The 17,771-nt window shown below is 44.2% G+C and overlaps 1 protein-coding gene across 1 annotated transcript in view; it reads right to left on the minus strand.

Moving 5' to 3' along the window:
• The window catches only part of GATB (glutamyl-tRNA amidotransferase subunit B), a 189,252-nt gene that overhangs the window by 42,126 nt on the left and 129,355 nt on the right, over nucleotides 1-17,771 (minus strand). The window contains exon 10 of the mRNA XM_077477034.1: nucleotides 6,032-6,165. Within this exon, the coding sequence (XP_077333160.1) occupies nucleotides 6,032-6,165 (134 nt within the window). The remainder of the gene's footprint in view (nucleotides 1-6,031; nucleotides 6,166-17,771) is intronic.

A 17,771-nucleotide genomic window follows, 5' to 3' on the forward strand; every position in this document is an offset into this window, starting at 1 on the left:
CTAGAGGGTCCACGACTGGAGGAGCCAACCATTTTTTAAGAAGGCTCTCCTCAAAGGGGTAGCGCATCGCCATTATTTAGGGACCGAAAAGGTCCATTGCGGGTTTTCCCATTCCTTGTATATGAACTTATCCAAATAAGTCAGATACGGAAACACCTTAGGTGTACGGGCTGGCTTACGGGACCCAAAGGGGACCGCTACTTCAGCAGAGGAACCTGCTGTATCTTGAATTTTCAGGGTATCACGCACAGCTGTGGCAAGTGCTCCAAGTAGGGCCTTGTCTTTCGCAGACCTGGACGGGGACTCATCCTCACTGTCTGATCGGTCCTGGTCAGCGTCATCTGAAACAACAGAGCAGGGCCGCCAGTCTCAGCGGGGTCTGAGTGTGTCAGAGCTCTCCCCGGAGGACGGGGGTAGGGGTCTCTTTTTACCACCTTTGCGTCCACACATCGCCTCCACCCTGGCAACGAACATTTCAAGGACCGTCGACAAGGCGTCCAAAGGCACTGCACTGTTTGCAGACGGGCCGGTTGCAATTGCAGGGAGTTCTGGGTAAGAAACACCAGTTTCTGAAGCCATGCTGACCCACCCTGTCTGCCACCCATGGGGACTTAGGACAGGTGCACAATCCCACCCTCCTAGCTGCTGCAGACTGAGGGGCCCCCACTGCAGGACCCACCACCCTGACCGAGTGCTGCACCGTACAGTTACAGGTGCCTGCATCCAGAATCAGCTCCCAGGTGTCCCGAGTGAAAAACCACACTGTTCTGAGCAGCAGGGACCAGCGCTGAGCCTAAAAACCACCCTGGGCTACAACAAAATGGCCGCCGGCCGCCCTGTATGAACGACATAATCGCATAGAAAATGGCCGCCGAGCTACAGAAAAATGGCCCCTGACCATATTTTCCACTGAGGCACACCAAGAATGGCCGACAAACAACTGTACACAGTGAAAGGACAGAGAAAATGGCGGCAGAACAGCGCTATGGCGATCAGCACATGCAGACCTCCAGACACCCAGCGGGGAGACCACAGACACCCAGCGCAGCCCTAATCTAAGGTGAGAGCTCCCCAGGGGACCCCTGGCTACAGGTACACACAACGCTCAGCAGTGCATGATGCAGCAACCCCCACAGAGGGGGGGGGAATAGGGACAGGGAGAGAAGAGATGGAGTAGAGGGACCCCCTAATCGCCCTCCCAGGGAATGCCCAGCTGATCAATCCCACCGAGGCAGGGAGAGCTGTACTTACCATCCGGACACGCTGGGGACATCCCATCACAGACCCACTCTCTGAGCAGTATGGTGTGGCTGCTGGCCACGGTACACTGTGACTATGGCATTGGTAGTCCGGTCATATGTGTGCCCTGGATCGTTGCGCTCACAGGCCACCCCTGGAGTCTGAGGGGCATGTCGTGGCTGACCCAGCCTGTAGCTAGGGTCTGCACACGCTCAATGGTCAGGCTGGGGAGACTACAAGGATCTAGATTATCCAGCCTGTCACCCAGCTGATAGCAGATCACAGGATATTAACATCTTGCGCAAAAGGCAAACATTCAGCAAAAATATCCCAGAGCTGATGGTCCTGCAGGGAACCTAGGTCCATCTCCTGCACTAGGCAGAAAAAAACTGAGCTGCAGGAAGCAGGCTGAGGGGTTATTACTAGAGGGACCACCCCCTGGGAGGAACTGTAAAGTTCTGTTTTTTCACATGTTTAACATGTTCTCTCCTGAAGGTGACCCTACGGTCGAGATTAATGGAGCTGTCTCAGTCAGTGAACGAAAGAGAAAGAGGATTTTCACAGGAATTCCAACCTTTTATCTGTTGGATCCTTAAGAATTTGAGCATTGTCTACTGGACAAGTTAGACTTTTATTCACACTGGATATAGCAGCATCAACTGCTGGTACATTCCATCTTTTGGTGAATTTCTCCTCCATGGGATAGAGTACTGTGAATCTCTTTCGATTTCCATTTCTGTAAGAGATTGTACCAGCGAGGCTGAAAAAAGTTCATCCACCGTTGTTTCCTCCAAAGAGAAGTCATTGGATTGCCTTTCCTCCTGATCTCCTGAGGGTAAAACCTCATCCTCTATTCAGTGTTCTCTTGATAAAGGGTCTGAGGTGGGGGAGGGGGATCTTTTACACTTCCTATCCCTTTGGATGGAGGATGCAATTAAAGCCGCTAGTCTTTCCTCTAGCCCTAACAGGGCGAAGGAAAATGCATCTTCAGTCATGTATACAGGGGCTGAGATGTTAGAAGAAGCTGCAACACCCACAGGTTCCAATGGCTCACCCTGGCAAGCCACTTCTGGTATTTCAGGAGAAGATGACAGTGTGGAGACATGACTAAAGTCTTCTACGCCTGGGGGAGATGTTTTACGAAGCTTTTTTAACCCCTTCCCGCCGAGCGTACGCAGATGTGCGTACTCGGCTTCCCGGGGGTATTCCGGGATGATGCCCGCACCTGCAGGCATCATCCCGGTACCGTTTTTTTCAGCAGGCAATTGGCTATCCAGCCATAACAACCGATGCGGCTAAAAGCCGCTCGGCTGTTATGCCGGAGGAGCGGGAGTCCCGCCGCTGTAACCGGTGCTCCCGCTCGATCGGGAGCACCGATTCCTGGTGGGATGCCTCCGGCCGCTGGGGAGGAACTGGAACGAAGCCGTAATCGGCTTCGTTCCAGTCTCCTCATAGTAAACACGGAAGCGACGTCATGACGTCACTTCCCGTTTACTCGGCTGCCAATGGCGCCAGTTTAAAAAAAATATCCGGTATTCAGAATCGCCGTTTTCGGCGATCTGAATACATTGAAGTGTAAAGGAGGGGTGGGGGGTCTTTTAGACCCCCGATCCCTCCATAAAGAGTACCTGTCACCGCCTATTACTGTCACAAGGGATGTTTACATTCCTTGTGACAGCAATAAAAGTGATCAAATTTTTATTTTTTTTTTAAAAACAATTTAGTCGTTTTAAAATAAATAAAAATTTTTTTTTAAAGCGCCCGCCGTCCCCGCGAAGCAAAGAAAACGCATACGGAAGTCGCGCCCGCGTATGTAAACGGTGTTCAAATCACACATGTGAGGTATCGCCACGATCGTCAGAGCGAGAGCAATAATTCTAGCACTAGACCTCCTCTGTAACGCTAATCTGGTAACCGTAAAAAATGTTTAAAGCGTCGCCTATTGAGATTTTTAGGTACCGTACTTTGTCGTCAATCCACAAGTGCGTGCAATTATAAAGTGTGACACGTTTGGTATCTATTTACTCGGTGTAACATTATCTTTCACATTATGCAAAAAAAAAAAAAAAATGGGATAATTTTACTGTTTTTTTTTTTTTAATTCATGAAAGTGTCCCTTTTCCCAAAAAGTTGCATTTAAAACACCGCTGCGCAAATACCGTGTGACATAAAATATTGCAACAATCGCCGTTTTATTCTCTAGAGTCTCTGTTAAAAAAATATATATAATGTTTGGGGGTTTCAAGTAATTTTCTAGCAAAAAATATGGATTTTAACTTGTAAACACCAAATGCCAAAAATAGGCTTAGTCATGAAACGGTTAAAGGGTTTGCACTGACCTTTTGGGAGGCATAGTCCTAAGCACAAAAGCAGAGGCACTAAGTAAACGCACTACTTGCTGAACTATAGTCTAGCAATAGAATGCCGCTAATAAAAGTTCAGCCTGGTGCTGAGTAAAATGTATTTTCCTCAATTTGGCAATGCCTGCATGCAGCGCCTTACTGCCCCCACTGCTCCTGTGTCCTGTGTGATTAACAGCCGTACTCTCCAGCTGCTAGCTGAGGAGAGTCTGCTTTCTGGGGTATGTGCATTTACTCCCTCTAGTGGAGACTTTAAGGCATGACAACATTTTACCCAAGGAAGAAAAACCATAGGTGGACTTTTTACAGTTCCTAGGCTTCTTCCCTTACCTTATCCTCGCCGCAGGATTTCTGCTGATATCAGACAGATTCAATCTTCACCCATTACGGCAGGCTGCGTTTAGCAAACCTTCAAGGACCGGGTCCCTTTTTATAGGGGTACCAATCCCTTGGACCCGAATAGCACCCCGCTAGGAAAAACTTATGGTAATGTGAGCATGACCAAAACACTGGGTTCTGGGGTTCAGCCCTTCAAGGAGAGGCATTACAGGAAAAACCTTGTTCTTCTTATACAAGGCCCGGGTACCATCCACCTTGGCCTCAGTGCCACTGTGGATGGATCCGGTCAGTGGAGGCTGTTTAAATGCAATAGGGATCCCTCCAGTGGAGCTCTTCAGAGTACATCTACACTCGTGACCAACACCTTAGACACTGGCAAAAAAACTGAGGTACTCCCGGTAAGAGGAGTTATATAGGAAGTGAACTTCCTGTCTTGAGTGTGCCAGTGCCCATCCCCTGAAGGTGCCTATATACCCATATAGTTAATACTATGGCTATGTGTCCCATGATGTACGATAAAGAAAGTTAACTTTTTTGTTTGTTTTTTTAACAACATGCCTATACGTATGTGCTCTGTGGAATGGTTTTGCACAAAGCAGCCCTAATCCTCTTCTTCTGTGGGCCCCTGCCGGCGCTCTATTCCCCTCCTCTTCATCGGGTGCCCCCATTGAAAGCCACTGACACAGACAGCGAGACTCGAGCCGCAGAGGTGATCAAACACCACCAAAAGAAAGCTTTATTTGTGGAAAAGAAAAGAATGCCAATTTTATTTAGGTACAGCATCACGCGACCGTGCAATTGTCAGTTAAAGTAACAGTGCCGTATTGCAAAAAAATGGCTTGGTAATGAAGGGGGTAAAACCTTCCAGGGGGCTAAAGTGGTTAACAGAAATGACAAAAATGGGTACTCATAAAAGTAAAGGATATAAAAACATAACATACTATGAGATGAAAACCAGTGCATGAATTGTGTAGCCTAACAAAACGGTGGCATTGTGTGTATTTTTTTTTATTTCATTGGATTCCCCAACCTGAGGAGGGCTGCATTGGTTGAGCATTCACAAAAGATGTCATCTTGTCCACCTATGGTCTGCTGTATAATTAGTCTTTGATGGGTTTCTGAGCACTGAAAGTGATTGTGTGTTTTGTGTGAAAAATGAACAAAGCGTATCATTCTATAATGTGTACTTGCCTTAATCCAAAGCACCTTGTGTGATTTCTAGCTTCTCTCTCCTCCCTCTGTTATCTGTATAGGTCACTTCTGATCATTTATCCTCGCACCAAGCAATCCTGGGAGAAAGCCCTCCAGTTCAGCACACAGCAGGTTACTGACAACCTTAGCTGTGATTGTTTCCATATAAGAGATGTGACCACTCCCTCCACTTTTCCAGCCCCCTGCCTTCTGAAGCTCAGAAAGAGCCTTGATCTGCTATAGAAGGTTATACCGGAGATACGGTTCCAGATAAACAGGTATAACTTATGTAGGAGGATTTGTTGCACCTGTGTATTACCTAAGACTATTTACATCAGTGGATATATTCAAGGATTTACAACCACTCTATTCACAAAAAAAGTGGTAGTAGCCTTTGATTTAATGCAGCTAGTTTACTGCTTTTTTTTCCTGAAATGCCATCCACATATTATTCTTTATCTGTTATTGGCTTTAGGTTCTGTTCAAGAACTGGATCCTGCCAAGTTGTATAGCTGCAAAGTGGTAATGCAGGCACTGGTAATGGTGGAGGAATTCTGGAAAACATGCTCCACCCTTTACCTATACACCCCAAGTGACATCCACCATGTGCTTTATAAATATGAAGTAGTTGTGGTTACCAATATGCTACAAATGTATAGAAATAGAGCTAAAAACACAAACTTTAACATTCGTGTAGGTCCCAGACTAGACCCTTTTCTATTGCTCTTGTCCAGCTGTTTCAGGTTATCTTGCTGCTAGGCATGTAATATAGTAATATGCTTTACTATGGTATATATTTATGCCTGCACTGAAAGATTAACGTATTTTGGCAGGAGGATTATTTCCTAAACCCCGATTCAGCTTCAGAAATGACTTACAGGTACCTTGTAAACAAATCTCACCTTTGTTTGATAGTGAGATTTTCCTGCCGAAGGTAGCCAAGCAAATCCTTAATTACCCATCCAATTATCTTCTTTGGGTCAACTCTGGTCATTCTGACCACAGTTTCAAAATAATCTTTGAGTCCATCTCCATTCTAAAAAAAAGTAGCATGCAGGAGAGAAATAGAAACATTTTTATATACAAAACAATCATATAAAGGTTGTTGAAATGCATCACACAGTTATATAGCTTTTTATCTCTTTATCAAAATATTAATGCATAAATAGTGACAACATTCTCGCTAAATTTAAAATAGAAGTATGTTTTTTTTTGTACTTACCTAGATGGATGCAGCATCAGACCGATGCTGCATCTGTCTCCCGCCGTCTCTGCACTGAGAACCAAGCCATCGGACATTGGCGATGGCTCGGTTCTCACACCTCCCTGAGTGGAGAGCTGCTGCCTGTCAACCAGTAACCCTCCTCCTCCACGCTCACTGGAGCGCTGTGCTGTGTAGGGGTGAGCAGCTGCTGTCTCATCGGCTCACCGACCCACTGAGAGGATAAGACTGCCATCAGTTCGGGCAGCTGACGGATTCACACTTCCTAAGTTGGGATGACGCGCTGCCTGGACTGATACCGGTGACGTCGACGTCTGAGTGAACTTCAGACTGCTCTCCGCTGAAAACGTGTCACAGGAGTGCAAAACAAATTGCACTCCTGCGACCCATAGGAGAAGCTCAGCCTAAAAAGCTCAGACAGAATTACAATACTTCGGCAGCTCAAACGACTCCCAAACATGTGTTTCAGATGCCTATCTACAGTACAGTTTTAAGGAAACTACTGTTAACTTTTTACAGGTTTCACAATGTAAAGTGTTCCCTTATTTGAATTTTAATGAGACCACTCACTTAGCAAGAGAACCTACAGCTTTTTCAGTGGTGAACCTTCCGCCACAGGGAACATTTACCAGTTATTTTCTTCTAAAATGCCAGCAGACATCAGAAATACAGGAGGGTTTTTTTTTACATTCTACTTTTTTAGCAACAGCTTGAAAATTGACAAGAAACAATGCTTAACTTTCTTAGCCTTTTCTATTGTCATCAATGAAAGCAAATGTTCCCTTAGACATGCATTTCTGTTCCTAGTATGAAATGACTGGCTACTGATTTGTACAACAATTTGTCCACCCCTGCCTCATTAAACAAACTTAACAGTACAGATTCTTCAGTGAACAGACAGTAGCATTTAAAGGGCCTAGAGCTGAACACATTTTGCAATTTCAGATCAACAATATACCAATATATAAATGTTTTTTGATTTAAAAAACTTTGTAGAGAGAAAGAGGTTTTATATATTGGAAATTTCAGGAAACTTCAAAGCAGGAACAGGATGATAAAACAAAAACAACAAAAAAAAACATAAAAAGTGAAGATTTATCGGGAGGTCATATTTGTTTTGTGTGCGGACTCTCAGTTTGTCTTTGGTAAGATGACATATTTTAGTATCTGCCAGGATTGCTGTAGACTGATAACTACAAAGTGAAAACCAATTTAGGAGATCACAGGCATGCCATTACAGGCAAGAATCTATTTTAGTCAAGACAATACACGGTACAAGACAGTTGGTGGTACGAAACTTAAAATTGTGGTGTCTGTGCTTGAATGTAAACATCTATACAGCACTTTACGTCATCTCTAGCACATACCACTGTATACTGGGAAAAGTTTGTGCCCAGGGATTATTAGAAAACAGAATCAATGAGGGAAATTATAATAGGGGTATAAATAAACTGACACTTGCTTTCCAAAGCAAGGGCTGGCAAAGAGATCTGTTTCAATACCCTAATTAAATACCCTAACTTCCAAGATGCAAGGAGGAAATTAGCAAAAGTTTAACCGTAGTAACCCAAAGAGAGTTCATGACAAAAACATTCAGGTAGTGCCAGCCTTCAGTTAAAACAAAGAGAAAAGGACATGGAATTGTAACTTATGAACAGCATTAAAAAGCTATCTAAATCCAACAACAAAAATGTTCTATACTGCAGCTTAATAGACTTTAGATGTAATTGCTGCATTAGGTTAATATTTCAGGCCAAGAAAATTTTTAGCAAGTACAAAAAAAACAGTCGACCTTACCAGCTTTTTAGTGCCCTTATACAGTTGTGCTCATAAGTTTACATACCCTGGCAGAATTTATGATTTCTCTGCCATTTTCCAGAGAATATGAATGATAACACAAAAACGTTTCTTTCACTCATGGTTAGTGTTTGGCTGATGCCATTTATTATCAATCAACTGTGTTTACTCTTTTTATATAATAATGGCAATAGAAACTACGCAAATGACCCTGATCAAAAGTTTACATACCCTGGTGATTTTGGCCTGATAACATGCACACAAGTTGCCACAAAGGGGTTTGAATGGCTATTAAAGGTAATCATCCTCACTTGTGATCTGTTTGCTTGTAATTAGTGTGTGTGTATAAAAGGTCAATGAGTCTCTGGACCTCCGGACAGACCCTTGCATCTTTCATCCAGTGCTGCACTGACATTTCTGGACTCTGAGTCATGGGTAAAGCAAAATAATTGTCAAAGGATCTGTGGAAAAGGTAGTTGAACTGTATAACACAGGAAAGGGATATAAAAAGATATCCAAGAAATTGAAAATGACAATCAACAGTGTTCAAACTCCAAATCAAGAAGTGGAAAATTATGGGTTCTGTTGAAACCAAACTACAGTCAGGAAGACCAATTAGAATTTCAGCCACAACAGCCAGGAAAATTGTTCGGGATGCAAAGAAAAACCCACAAATAACTTCAGGTGAAAAATAGGACTCTCTGAAAACGTGGTGTGGCTGTGTCAAGATTAGAGCTGCATGATTGTGGCTAAAATGAGAATCACAATTTTTTTTGCTTAGAAGATAGATCATGATTCTCTCACGATTCTCGCGGCGCAACATCATATTTTCACATTAAAACAAAAAAAATTGGGCTAACTTTACGGTTTTGATTTTTTTTATTCATTGAAGTGTATTTTGAATGTGTTTGAAAGACCGCTGGGCAAATACAATGTGACATAAAATATTGCAGCAATTGACATTTTATTCCCTAGGGTCTCTGCTAAAATATATATAATGTTTGAGGGTTCCAAGTAATTTTCTAGCAAAAAATATTGATTTTAACTTAAGAAACACGTGTCAGAAAAAGATTTAGACTTTAAGTGGTTAAACTTTCTGCATTTACATGTTATTTAACAACTTGGCAGACTGCCTGGATTTTTTTATTTACACACAGAAGTTTCCCTTTGATCTAAGAAGGAAGTTAGTTACAATGTTTCCTTTTAAAAACTTGGCAGACTGCCTGGATGTTTTCTTTTGACAGCTGAGTGAGCAGCTTGTTATATGAAAGAATCAGCAAACTCTGCAATAGAGATCCTCAAAGGGGTTGTATAAAGATCACGATTTTTTTACGATTAATTGTGCAGCTCTTGTCAAGATGCACAATAAGGAGGCACTTTAAGAAAGATGGGCTGTATGGTCGAGTCGCCAGAGAAAAGCCATTACTATGCAAATGCCACAAAGTATCCAGCTTATAATATGCCAAACAGCACAGAGACAATCCTTAAACCAAGCACAAACTCATTTGGAGTGATGAGACCAAAATGTAGCTTTTTGGCCACAACCATAAACGCTACATTTGGAGAGGAGTCAACAAGGCCTAAAATGAAAGTTACACCATTCCTAATGTGAAACACGGAGGTGGATAGCTGATGTTTTGGGGATGTGTGAGCTACAAAGGCACAAGAAATTTGGTCAAAATTGATAGCAAGATGAATGCAGAACATTATCAAAAAATACTGGAGGAACATTTGCATTCATTAGCCAGGAAGCTGCGCATGGGACGTACTTGGACATTCCAATATGACAATGATCCAAAGGACAAGGACAAGTCGACCTGTCATTGGCTACAGCACGAATAAAGTGAAGGTTCTGGAGTGGCCATCTCAGCCTCCTGACCTCAATATCATTGAGCCACTCTGGGGAGATCTCAAAAGTGCTGTTCATGCAAGACAGCCCAAGAATTTACAGGAACTGGAGGCTTTTTACCAAGAGGAATGGGTAGATTTACCAGCTGAGAAGATAAAGAGCCTCATCCACAAATAACTTCAAGCTGTCATTGATGTTCAAGGGGGCAATACACGGTATTAAGAACTGAGGCATGTAAACTTTTGATCAGGGTTGTTTCTGTTGTGATTATGATTTAAAAAGAGTAAACACAGTTGATTGATAATAAATGGCTTCAGCTAAACACTAACCACGAGTGAAAGAAAAGTGTTTGTGTTATCATTTATATTCTCTGAAAAATGGCCAAGAAATCATAAATTCTGCCAGGGTATGTAAACTTATGAGCACAACTGTAATTGTCTTTGAACTGAACTGAGATCTCAATCAATAAAATCTTCCTTCCAAGTTATCGTCCGTAAACCACAAATTTCCCTGCTCCCCCTGTAATGAAGATAAAAAGAGGAAGACACGTTTGTTGCCCAAATCAGGCATACAGCCTGGGAGACAAACATGTCGTTCTCCACAGATACAATGAAGTAGTGAGTGTAGCCACTCTAGGACAAGAAGTGTGTTATTTGTAGGATTGAAAGCAAAGGAAAAAAAAAAGCCTGAAATAAAATGAATGCAGACACCACACTTAAGGACTGCTAAGATGCAATATATTACATTTTTTGTTTTGTGGCTTAGGTACACCGTAAAGAAACTCTGTCACAAAGGAAGAGGGGCATATTGCTGTGTGCAGGAAGTGTAGATACCTGAAACAACCTCCTAAAACATCCAGTCATGGCCAAAACCCCAACGTTTTGTGAGTAGTGTTGCAGCTTGCTGCAAAATGAAGGTGAAGCACTAAAGTCCGTTACGCGCATAAGTCTCGTACACGCGGCGCGATTGTTGGCAGCAGATTGTCTGTTGACAGACTCTTGTCCAAAAAAATCTTATCGTTAGTACGCTCCTTTTGACAACTGTTGTCCAATTTTCAGCCAACAAATGTTGAATAGCAGGCTAGTAAAGTTTCGGTGGACAGCGGCTTGACGTCAGATTTTCATATGGTCAGTACACAAATTCATCACATAAAAGTTGAAAGTACAAACACACATGCTCGGAAACAATACTCACCAAACACAAAATTAGCAGAAGGGACCCAAAGGGTGGCGCTCAAGAGCTGAAATTCATTGTAGTATGTCAATAGGTGTGTGTTTGTGGCACAACAATTATGTACCATTAGTATGCAAGACAATATCCTGGCACACTCCCTTTTGACAAAAATCAGACGCTTGGTTGGCCAACAATTGTACCGTGTGTCTACGAGGCTTAAGTTCAACCCAGCAGGCTAAACTAAATAAAAAACCGAGGAGCTTACTGTGCTTACTATGCAGCGATCTTCCCACTGAGCTATTCTGTTCTGACAGGAGCACTGCCCCCCCAACCAGAACACACCAGTCAGCCAATGGCTGCCAGTGCCAATCCGATTGGATGCTGGTTTTCCAGCATGCCCGTTTGACATGCTGATGCACACACAGGCTGAATGTTGACCGGTTTGTGTTGAATCGGCTTATACCAGACGATATTCCATCCGTGTGTACCAAGCTTAAGGAAATCTACAAAATGTTATGCCAATTGATTCTATAAAGGGATATTCTACATCACATATGGGTTCCCTAATAATAATTTGTGTTGTTCTACTGAAAAAAGGCTGGTGCACACTGGCTAAATATTGGCTGGTTCAACAGAATCTGTCTGACATTCGGCCAGTGTGTACAGCAGCCTATCGGACAGAAGCTGGCCTAATATCTGAATTCTGTTGAATGGGCAAGCTTGAAAACCAGCAGCCGATCAGCGCTGGCAGCCAATGGCTGCGAGAGCCGACTGGTGTGTTCTGGCGGTGGGTGGTCCCTATATACGTAATTCTTTTTTAGTCAGTTGTGTTAGGTGCTGTCACATGTGCCTTTTAAACAATAAGTAAAACTGAAGAAATATGTGGTGCTATTCTTTGAAGAGCTGCTGGATTGGATGGGTTCTCCTGCTCTGCACCAGCGATGACCCATCCTGTTTCTAAACTCAAATGACCCTGACACATCTGAAAATTTGCAATGGGATTTATTTAATGGACAAAACCCCATAAAAGTTGGATTAGGCAAAAGAAGCAAAAGCAGTAAACACAATAGGGAAACAAAAGAATCTACAAACGAGCAATGTATACTGGAGAGCGGTCTAACGACAAAATCAAATCTGTCACTGGTCAATGAGATACGTATAGAACCATAGTCTTGCTGGCTTTGAGCTCAAATCATTTTATTCAGAGCACACTGACTTTCTAGGACCCATGAAGAGTATTTGTAATCCATGGGAAAAACAGGAAATCGTTCATCTATAGGTAGATTTACTCGTCAAGGACAAGGAAAATGGTAGCCACAGTGAAATAACACTTCAAGATGGCCAATAGGAACAGGGTTGCACTTCCTAAGTAGTCAGGCAAAATGTAGCCAGCTAGGCCTTGAGCCTAGCTCTGCAGCCTACACCTCCGTAGGGATCTATTGAACTCTTAATCTTTTACAGCAGCATGACACTGTAACAGCAGAACAGTCCTTTCTGGATAGCTCAATATAATAGTCCATCACAGTGACAGTATCTGATAAACACAGCAAGTCAACAGCATACTCTGCTGAACTAGCGCAGAAATAGCACATGTAGCCTTGGGGTTCTTTTTCACTCACCCCAAAGATAGCACAGCAACCACTCAGAAGCAAATTCACAAGTCCTCTTCTTAGACTGTAGGTGATCTCCAACTGCAATGGCAGCAGAAATGGCAGTAGAGCCCTTTTACCTATACTTTGCATCAATTAAATCTCCTCTGGCTCCTGTCTGAGCTCATGGAACATCTAATGGCACAAACATCCACTACTCCCACAAGTTCCAGTTGCTCTGACGGGGCTGTTCATGCGGTGGGAATGGTTTCATTTCCAGATTGTGCAGCAGCCAATTACAGTCATCTTACCCTATTGTTAGAAGCGGGCACAGCCCTTTGCTGAACAGAAGACAATCAGGGTTCATTCCTCAGCCAGCCTGCTGTCAGCTAGAGCTGCACTATGCCCCCACAAAAATGCCTTGGTTCCCTTAGAACAAAAAAATCTGTCAATGCAAGTTTACCTGAACAAAAATATTACAAGAAACAAGGAACAGTTTCATAGTTTAAGCATACCTATTAGGTGAAACTAAACTATATTAGTGGAAACTTCTTATACAAGATACAGGCATGGAAATCCACCCATGGTTCCCACACTAGCCTAGTCTGTCGATTCACCATTGGCTCCCTGGGCTCTGACATCTTTCGGATAGGCTGTTTCACTGCGACTTCTGAAAGTGATGAAGAGGATGTTTCTCCCAGATCTTGAGTCTCCACTTATTTATCAATCTGCACAGTTCTTTCCTTCCCCTGAACAAAATGCTGGTTCACTGGCTGCAACATGGGGCGCACACTGTCTGGCAAGGAGTCACATCTGGAGGTGACAGGAGCTAGCAATCATTTCACCAGATTGATGCTCATCCCAACATCCAAAAAGCATCTTGCAGGACTTGGTTGCCAAGAACACACAATGACGTGTGTGGAATGTCCATGCCTGTCCACCCATTAAAAGGGTCAAATGACAGCTTGATCTGCATGTAAATGATGCAGTGGTACTTCTATGCTCCAATACCATGAACCTCTAAGCATTTCAAGTCTGAAAGCAGTAAGCAATTTAGGTGCTTGTAGAAATCTTAAGTCAGCAAAGCACTGGGGCACCTGAATCAAGGGTAGTCTTTGAGTAAGTTCTTCTACCTGAATGGGCACCACAGATGAGGGGCCTGCCTGCTTGACAGGAACTTTAATAGAAGTGTTGGAGGTATTAGGCTTAGATGACTGGACTTTTATCCTTCTACAACAATTAGTTGTTGCTTCTGAAAGTATTTTGGAGACCGGCATTCTCTCTTGAACAGCATATTTTAATAAAGAAACAAATCCTATTTAATGGCACGTGTCTACCTTTCTCTTATCTGTATCACATTTTACATGGAAGCTAACTGCTGTGGTCTTACATCAATTGGATTCTTCTTAGTGGGAGTACCATGGCATATCCCTCTAAATTTAGCTGTGATTCCTGTTGCTAGTAGGGTTACCATCCCCATCATTTGTGATAGTTATTAAGGTTGAATAAAGACACCAGTCCATCCAGTTCAACTTGAGTGAGTGTCTACAATTGTCCCTATCCCTGTACATTGCACACTCACATTGATCCCTACCCTCAAGGAGCCCACAACCCATTCATATACTAGGGCCAATTTTGTACAGAAGCCAATTAACCTACCTGCATGTCTTAGGAGTGTGGGAGGAAACCGGAGTACCCGGAGGAAACCCACGCAGGCACAGATAGAACATGCAAACTCCAGGCAGGGAGTGTCGTGGTTGGGATTCGAACCAGCGACCTTTTTTACTGCTAGGCTAGAGTGCTAACCACTACACCACTGTGCCACCAAATATACCCGTGATACCCGTGTCTTCATTATAGCTATCTCAAAATGGCTTCAACTGCACTAATTCACCTAACGCTGATTGACAGTTCTAGTTCTTCTCTTAACATGGTAGTGGTAACTGGGTCCCCTTCGCCTACTTGACAACGCTGTCACTGCGAAAGGGGCCTCTTTTGATCAAATCAAATCTTCTGGACCCCCCTCTCTATCTCTCCAATATCTAATGCTCTTACAGTCCACAATTATAAATGTTGTGATTGGCGGTGAAAAAACATAGAAAAAACCCAAGAAAATAGTCCAAAGTTTTATCAAAAACCTTTCATATAAAGTGCTCCGTGCTCCAAATTCCTCCAAAAAAAAATCACTGAAGTGCTTCAAGAAACATGCTGTGCAGTGTGCCACACTCCCCTCTGTTATCCCCACTCAGCAGAAGGAATAAACCCACAGCTTTTCAAACAGGCATCTATCTGGTGTAGGGAATACCAGGTCTCACACGCTTGTTCAGAACTGCTCTTAAATAACTGATGTATCCACCATGCTCAAATGGAAAGACAAAATACTAATAGTGATATACTGTAAAAAGTATTCTACCTACAGAATTGTAGTAAAAATGGGTATAACAAATAGCAAGGCTTTTCATTTCTTATGCCTGTTTTTACTACAATTCTTAAGTGGATTCTTTTTATTGCGTTATTAAAGACTTTAACCAGTTGCCGACCGCCGCACGCCGATGTACGTCGGTAGAATGGCACGGGCAGGCATAAGGACATACATGTACGTCCCTTGCCTCCCGCGGGTCGGGGGCCCGATCGGGCCCCCGCCCGGTGCCTGCGGCGGTCGGTTTTCGTCCGGGAGCGATCCGGGACGAGGGGGCGGCCATTCATTCATGGCCACCCCCTCGCGATCGCTCCCGACGAATAGAAATCCCCGGTGACATCACTTCCTCTCCTGTAATGTAAACACAGGAGAGGAAGTGATGTATTCTCTCCTCCGTGTCGGTATTTTTCGTTCCGACACGGAGGAGAGCGGATCGGTGAGTTGCACCAACACTCTACACACACAGTAGAACATGCCAGGCACACTCACACCCCCCCTTTACCCCCCGATCACCCCCCCAATTACCCCTGCCCCCCAGTCACAGTGACACCAATGTCATTTTTTTTTTTTTTTTTTGCATTGGTGTCATTTGTGACTGTAATAACTGTTAGGGCAGTTAGAGTTAGCCCCCTTTAGTTCTAATGTACCCCCCTAACCCCCCAATAAAGGTTTAACCCCGTGATCACCCCCCGTCGCCAGTGTCACTAAGGCTGGGTTCACATTGCAGCGGTTTATGAGAACGAATGTGATTCGCACCGCACTGCAGTGCAAATCACATCCGATCTCTGTGCGATTCGAGTTCAGCCATTCGCCGCACCCGCCGCACCCGCCACACCCGCCCGCACCCGCCGCAAATTCGCACGGGACCCTTTTTTTGGCCCGCAGCAGAATCGGATCGCATGGGTGTTCACACCATGCGATCCGAGTTTGCAGATCGCACTGCGATATGCAAACTGATCTGGGGGTGTCAGTAACATTTCACTGACACTCCCAGCAGTTCGCATAGGGCAGTGTGAACTGCCGCCGGGAGGCATGCGATGCGGGAACCCGTCGCGGATTCGCGGCGTTTCCGCATCGCTCCAGTGTGAACCCAGCCTAATAAGCGATCATTTTTCTGATCGCCGTATTAGTGTCACAGGTGACGCTAGTTAGGCAGGTAGGTATTTAGGTTCGCCGCAGCTTTTTATAGCGCCAGGGACCCCCATATACTACCGCATAAAGCCCCCTGATTGCCCCCTAGTTAACCCTTTCACCAGTGATCACCATATAACTGTTACAGGTGACGCTGGTTGGTTAGTTATTTTTTTATAGTTTCAGGGCACCCGCCATTTATTACCTAATAAAGGTTTAACCCCCTGATCACCCGGCGGGTGTCATTTGTGACTAATAACTGTTAGGGCAGTTAGGGTTAGCCCCCTTTAGTTCTAAGGTACCCCCCTAACCCCCCCAATAAAGGTTTAACCCCGTGATCACCCCCCGTCGCCAGTGTCACTAAGGCTGGGTTCACATTGCAGCGGTTTATGAGAACGGATGTGATTCGCACCGCACTGCAGTGCAAATCACATCCGATCTCTGTGCGATTCGAGTTCAGCCATTCGCCGCACCCGCCGCAAATTCGCACGGGACCCTTTTTTTGGCCCGCAGCAGAATCGGATCGCATGGGTGTTCACACCATGCGAACTGAGTTTGCAGATCGCACTGCGATATGCGAACTGATCTGGGGGTGTCAGTAACATTTCACTGACACTCCCAGCAGTTCGCATAGGGCAGTGTGAACTGCCGCCGGGAGGCATGCGATGCGGGAACCCGCCGCGCATTCGTGGCGTTCCCGCATCGCTCCAGTGTGAACCCAGCCTAATAAGCAATCGTTTTTCTGATCGCTGTATTAGTGTCACAGGTGACGCTAGTTAGGCAGGTAGGTATTTAGGTTCGCTGCAGCTTTTTATAGCGCCAGGGACCCCCATATACTACCGCATAAAGCCCCCTAATTGCCCCCTAGTTAACCCTTTCACCAGTGATCACCATATAACTGTTACAGGTGACGCTGGTTGGTTAGTTATTTTTTTATAGTTTCAGGGCACCCGCCATTTATTACCTAGTCTCACTAGTGTACCCCTAAATTTAGGGGTGTCTACTTTCCAAAATGGGGTCATTTGGGGGGGGTTTGTGCCATCTTGGCATTTTATGGCCTTCAAAACTGTAATAGGTAGTGAGAAGTGAACTCAAAAATTTACGCCCTTAGAAAGCCTGAAGGAGGTGCTTGGTTTTCGGGGCCCCGTACGCGGCTAGGCTCCCAAAAAGTCCCACATATGTGGTATCCCCGTACTCAGGAGAAGCAGCAGAATTTATTTTGGGGTGTCATTTCACATATGCCCATGGCATGCGTGAGCAATATATCATTTAGTGACAACTTTGTGAAAAAAAAAAAAAAAAAAGTTTGTAATTTTCCCGCAACTTGTGGCAAAATATAAAATATTCCATGGACTCAACATGCCTCTCAGCAAATAGCTTGGGGTGTCTACTTTCTAAAATGGGGTCATTTGTGGGGGTTTTGTGCCATCTTGGCATTTTATGGCCTTCAAAACTGTAATAG

This window comes from Lithobates pipiens, unplaced genomic scaffold (genome assembly GCF_037356315.1).
Source record: "Lithobates pipiens isolate NorthernLeopardFrog02 unplaced genomic scaffold, aLitPip1_a1.2 Scaffold_13, whole genome shotgun sequence".
Taxonomy (NCBI): domain Eukaryota; kingdom Metazoa; phylum Chordata; class Amphibia; order Anura; family Ranidae; genus Lithobates; species Lithobates pipiens.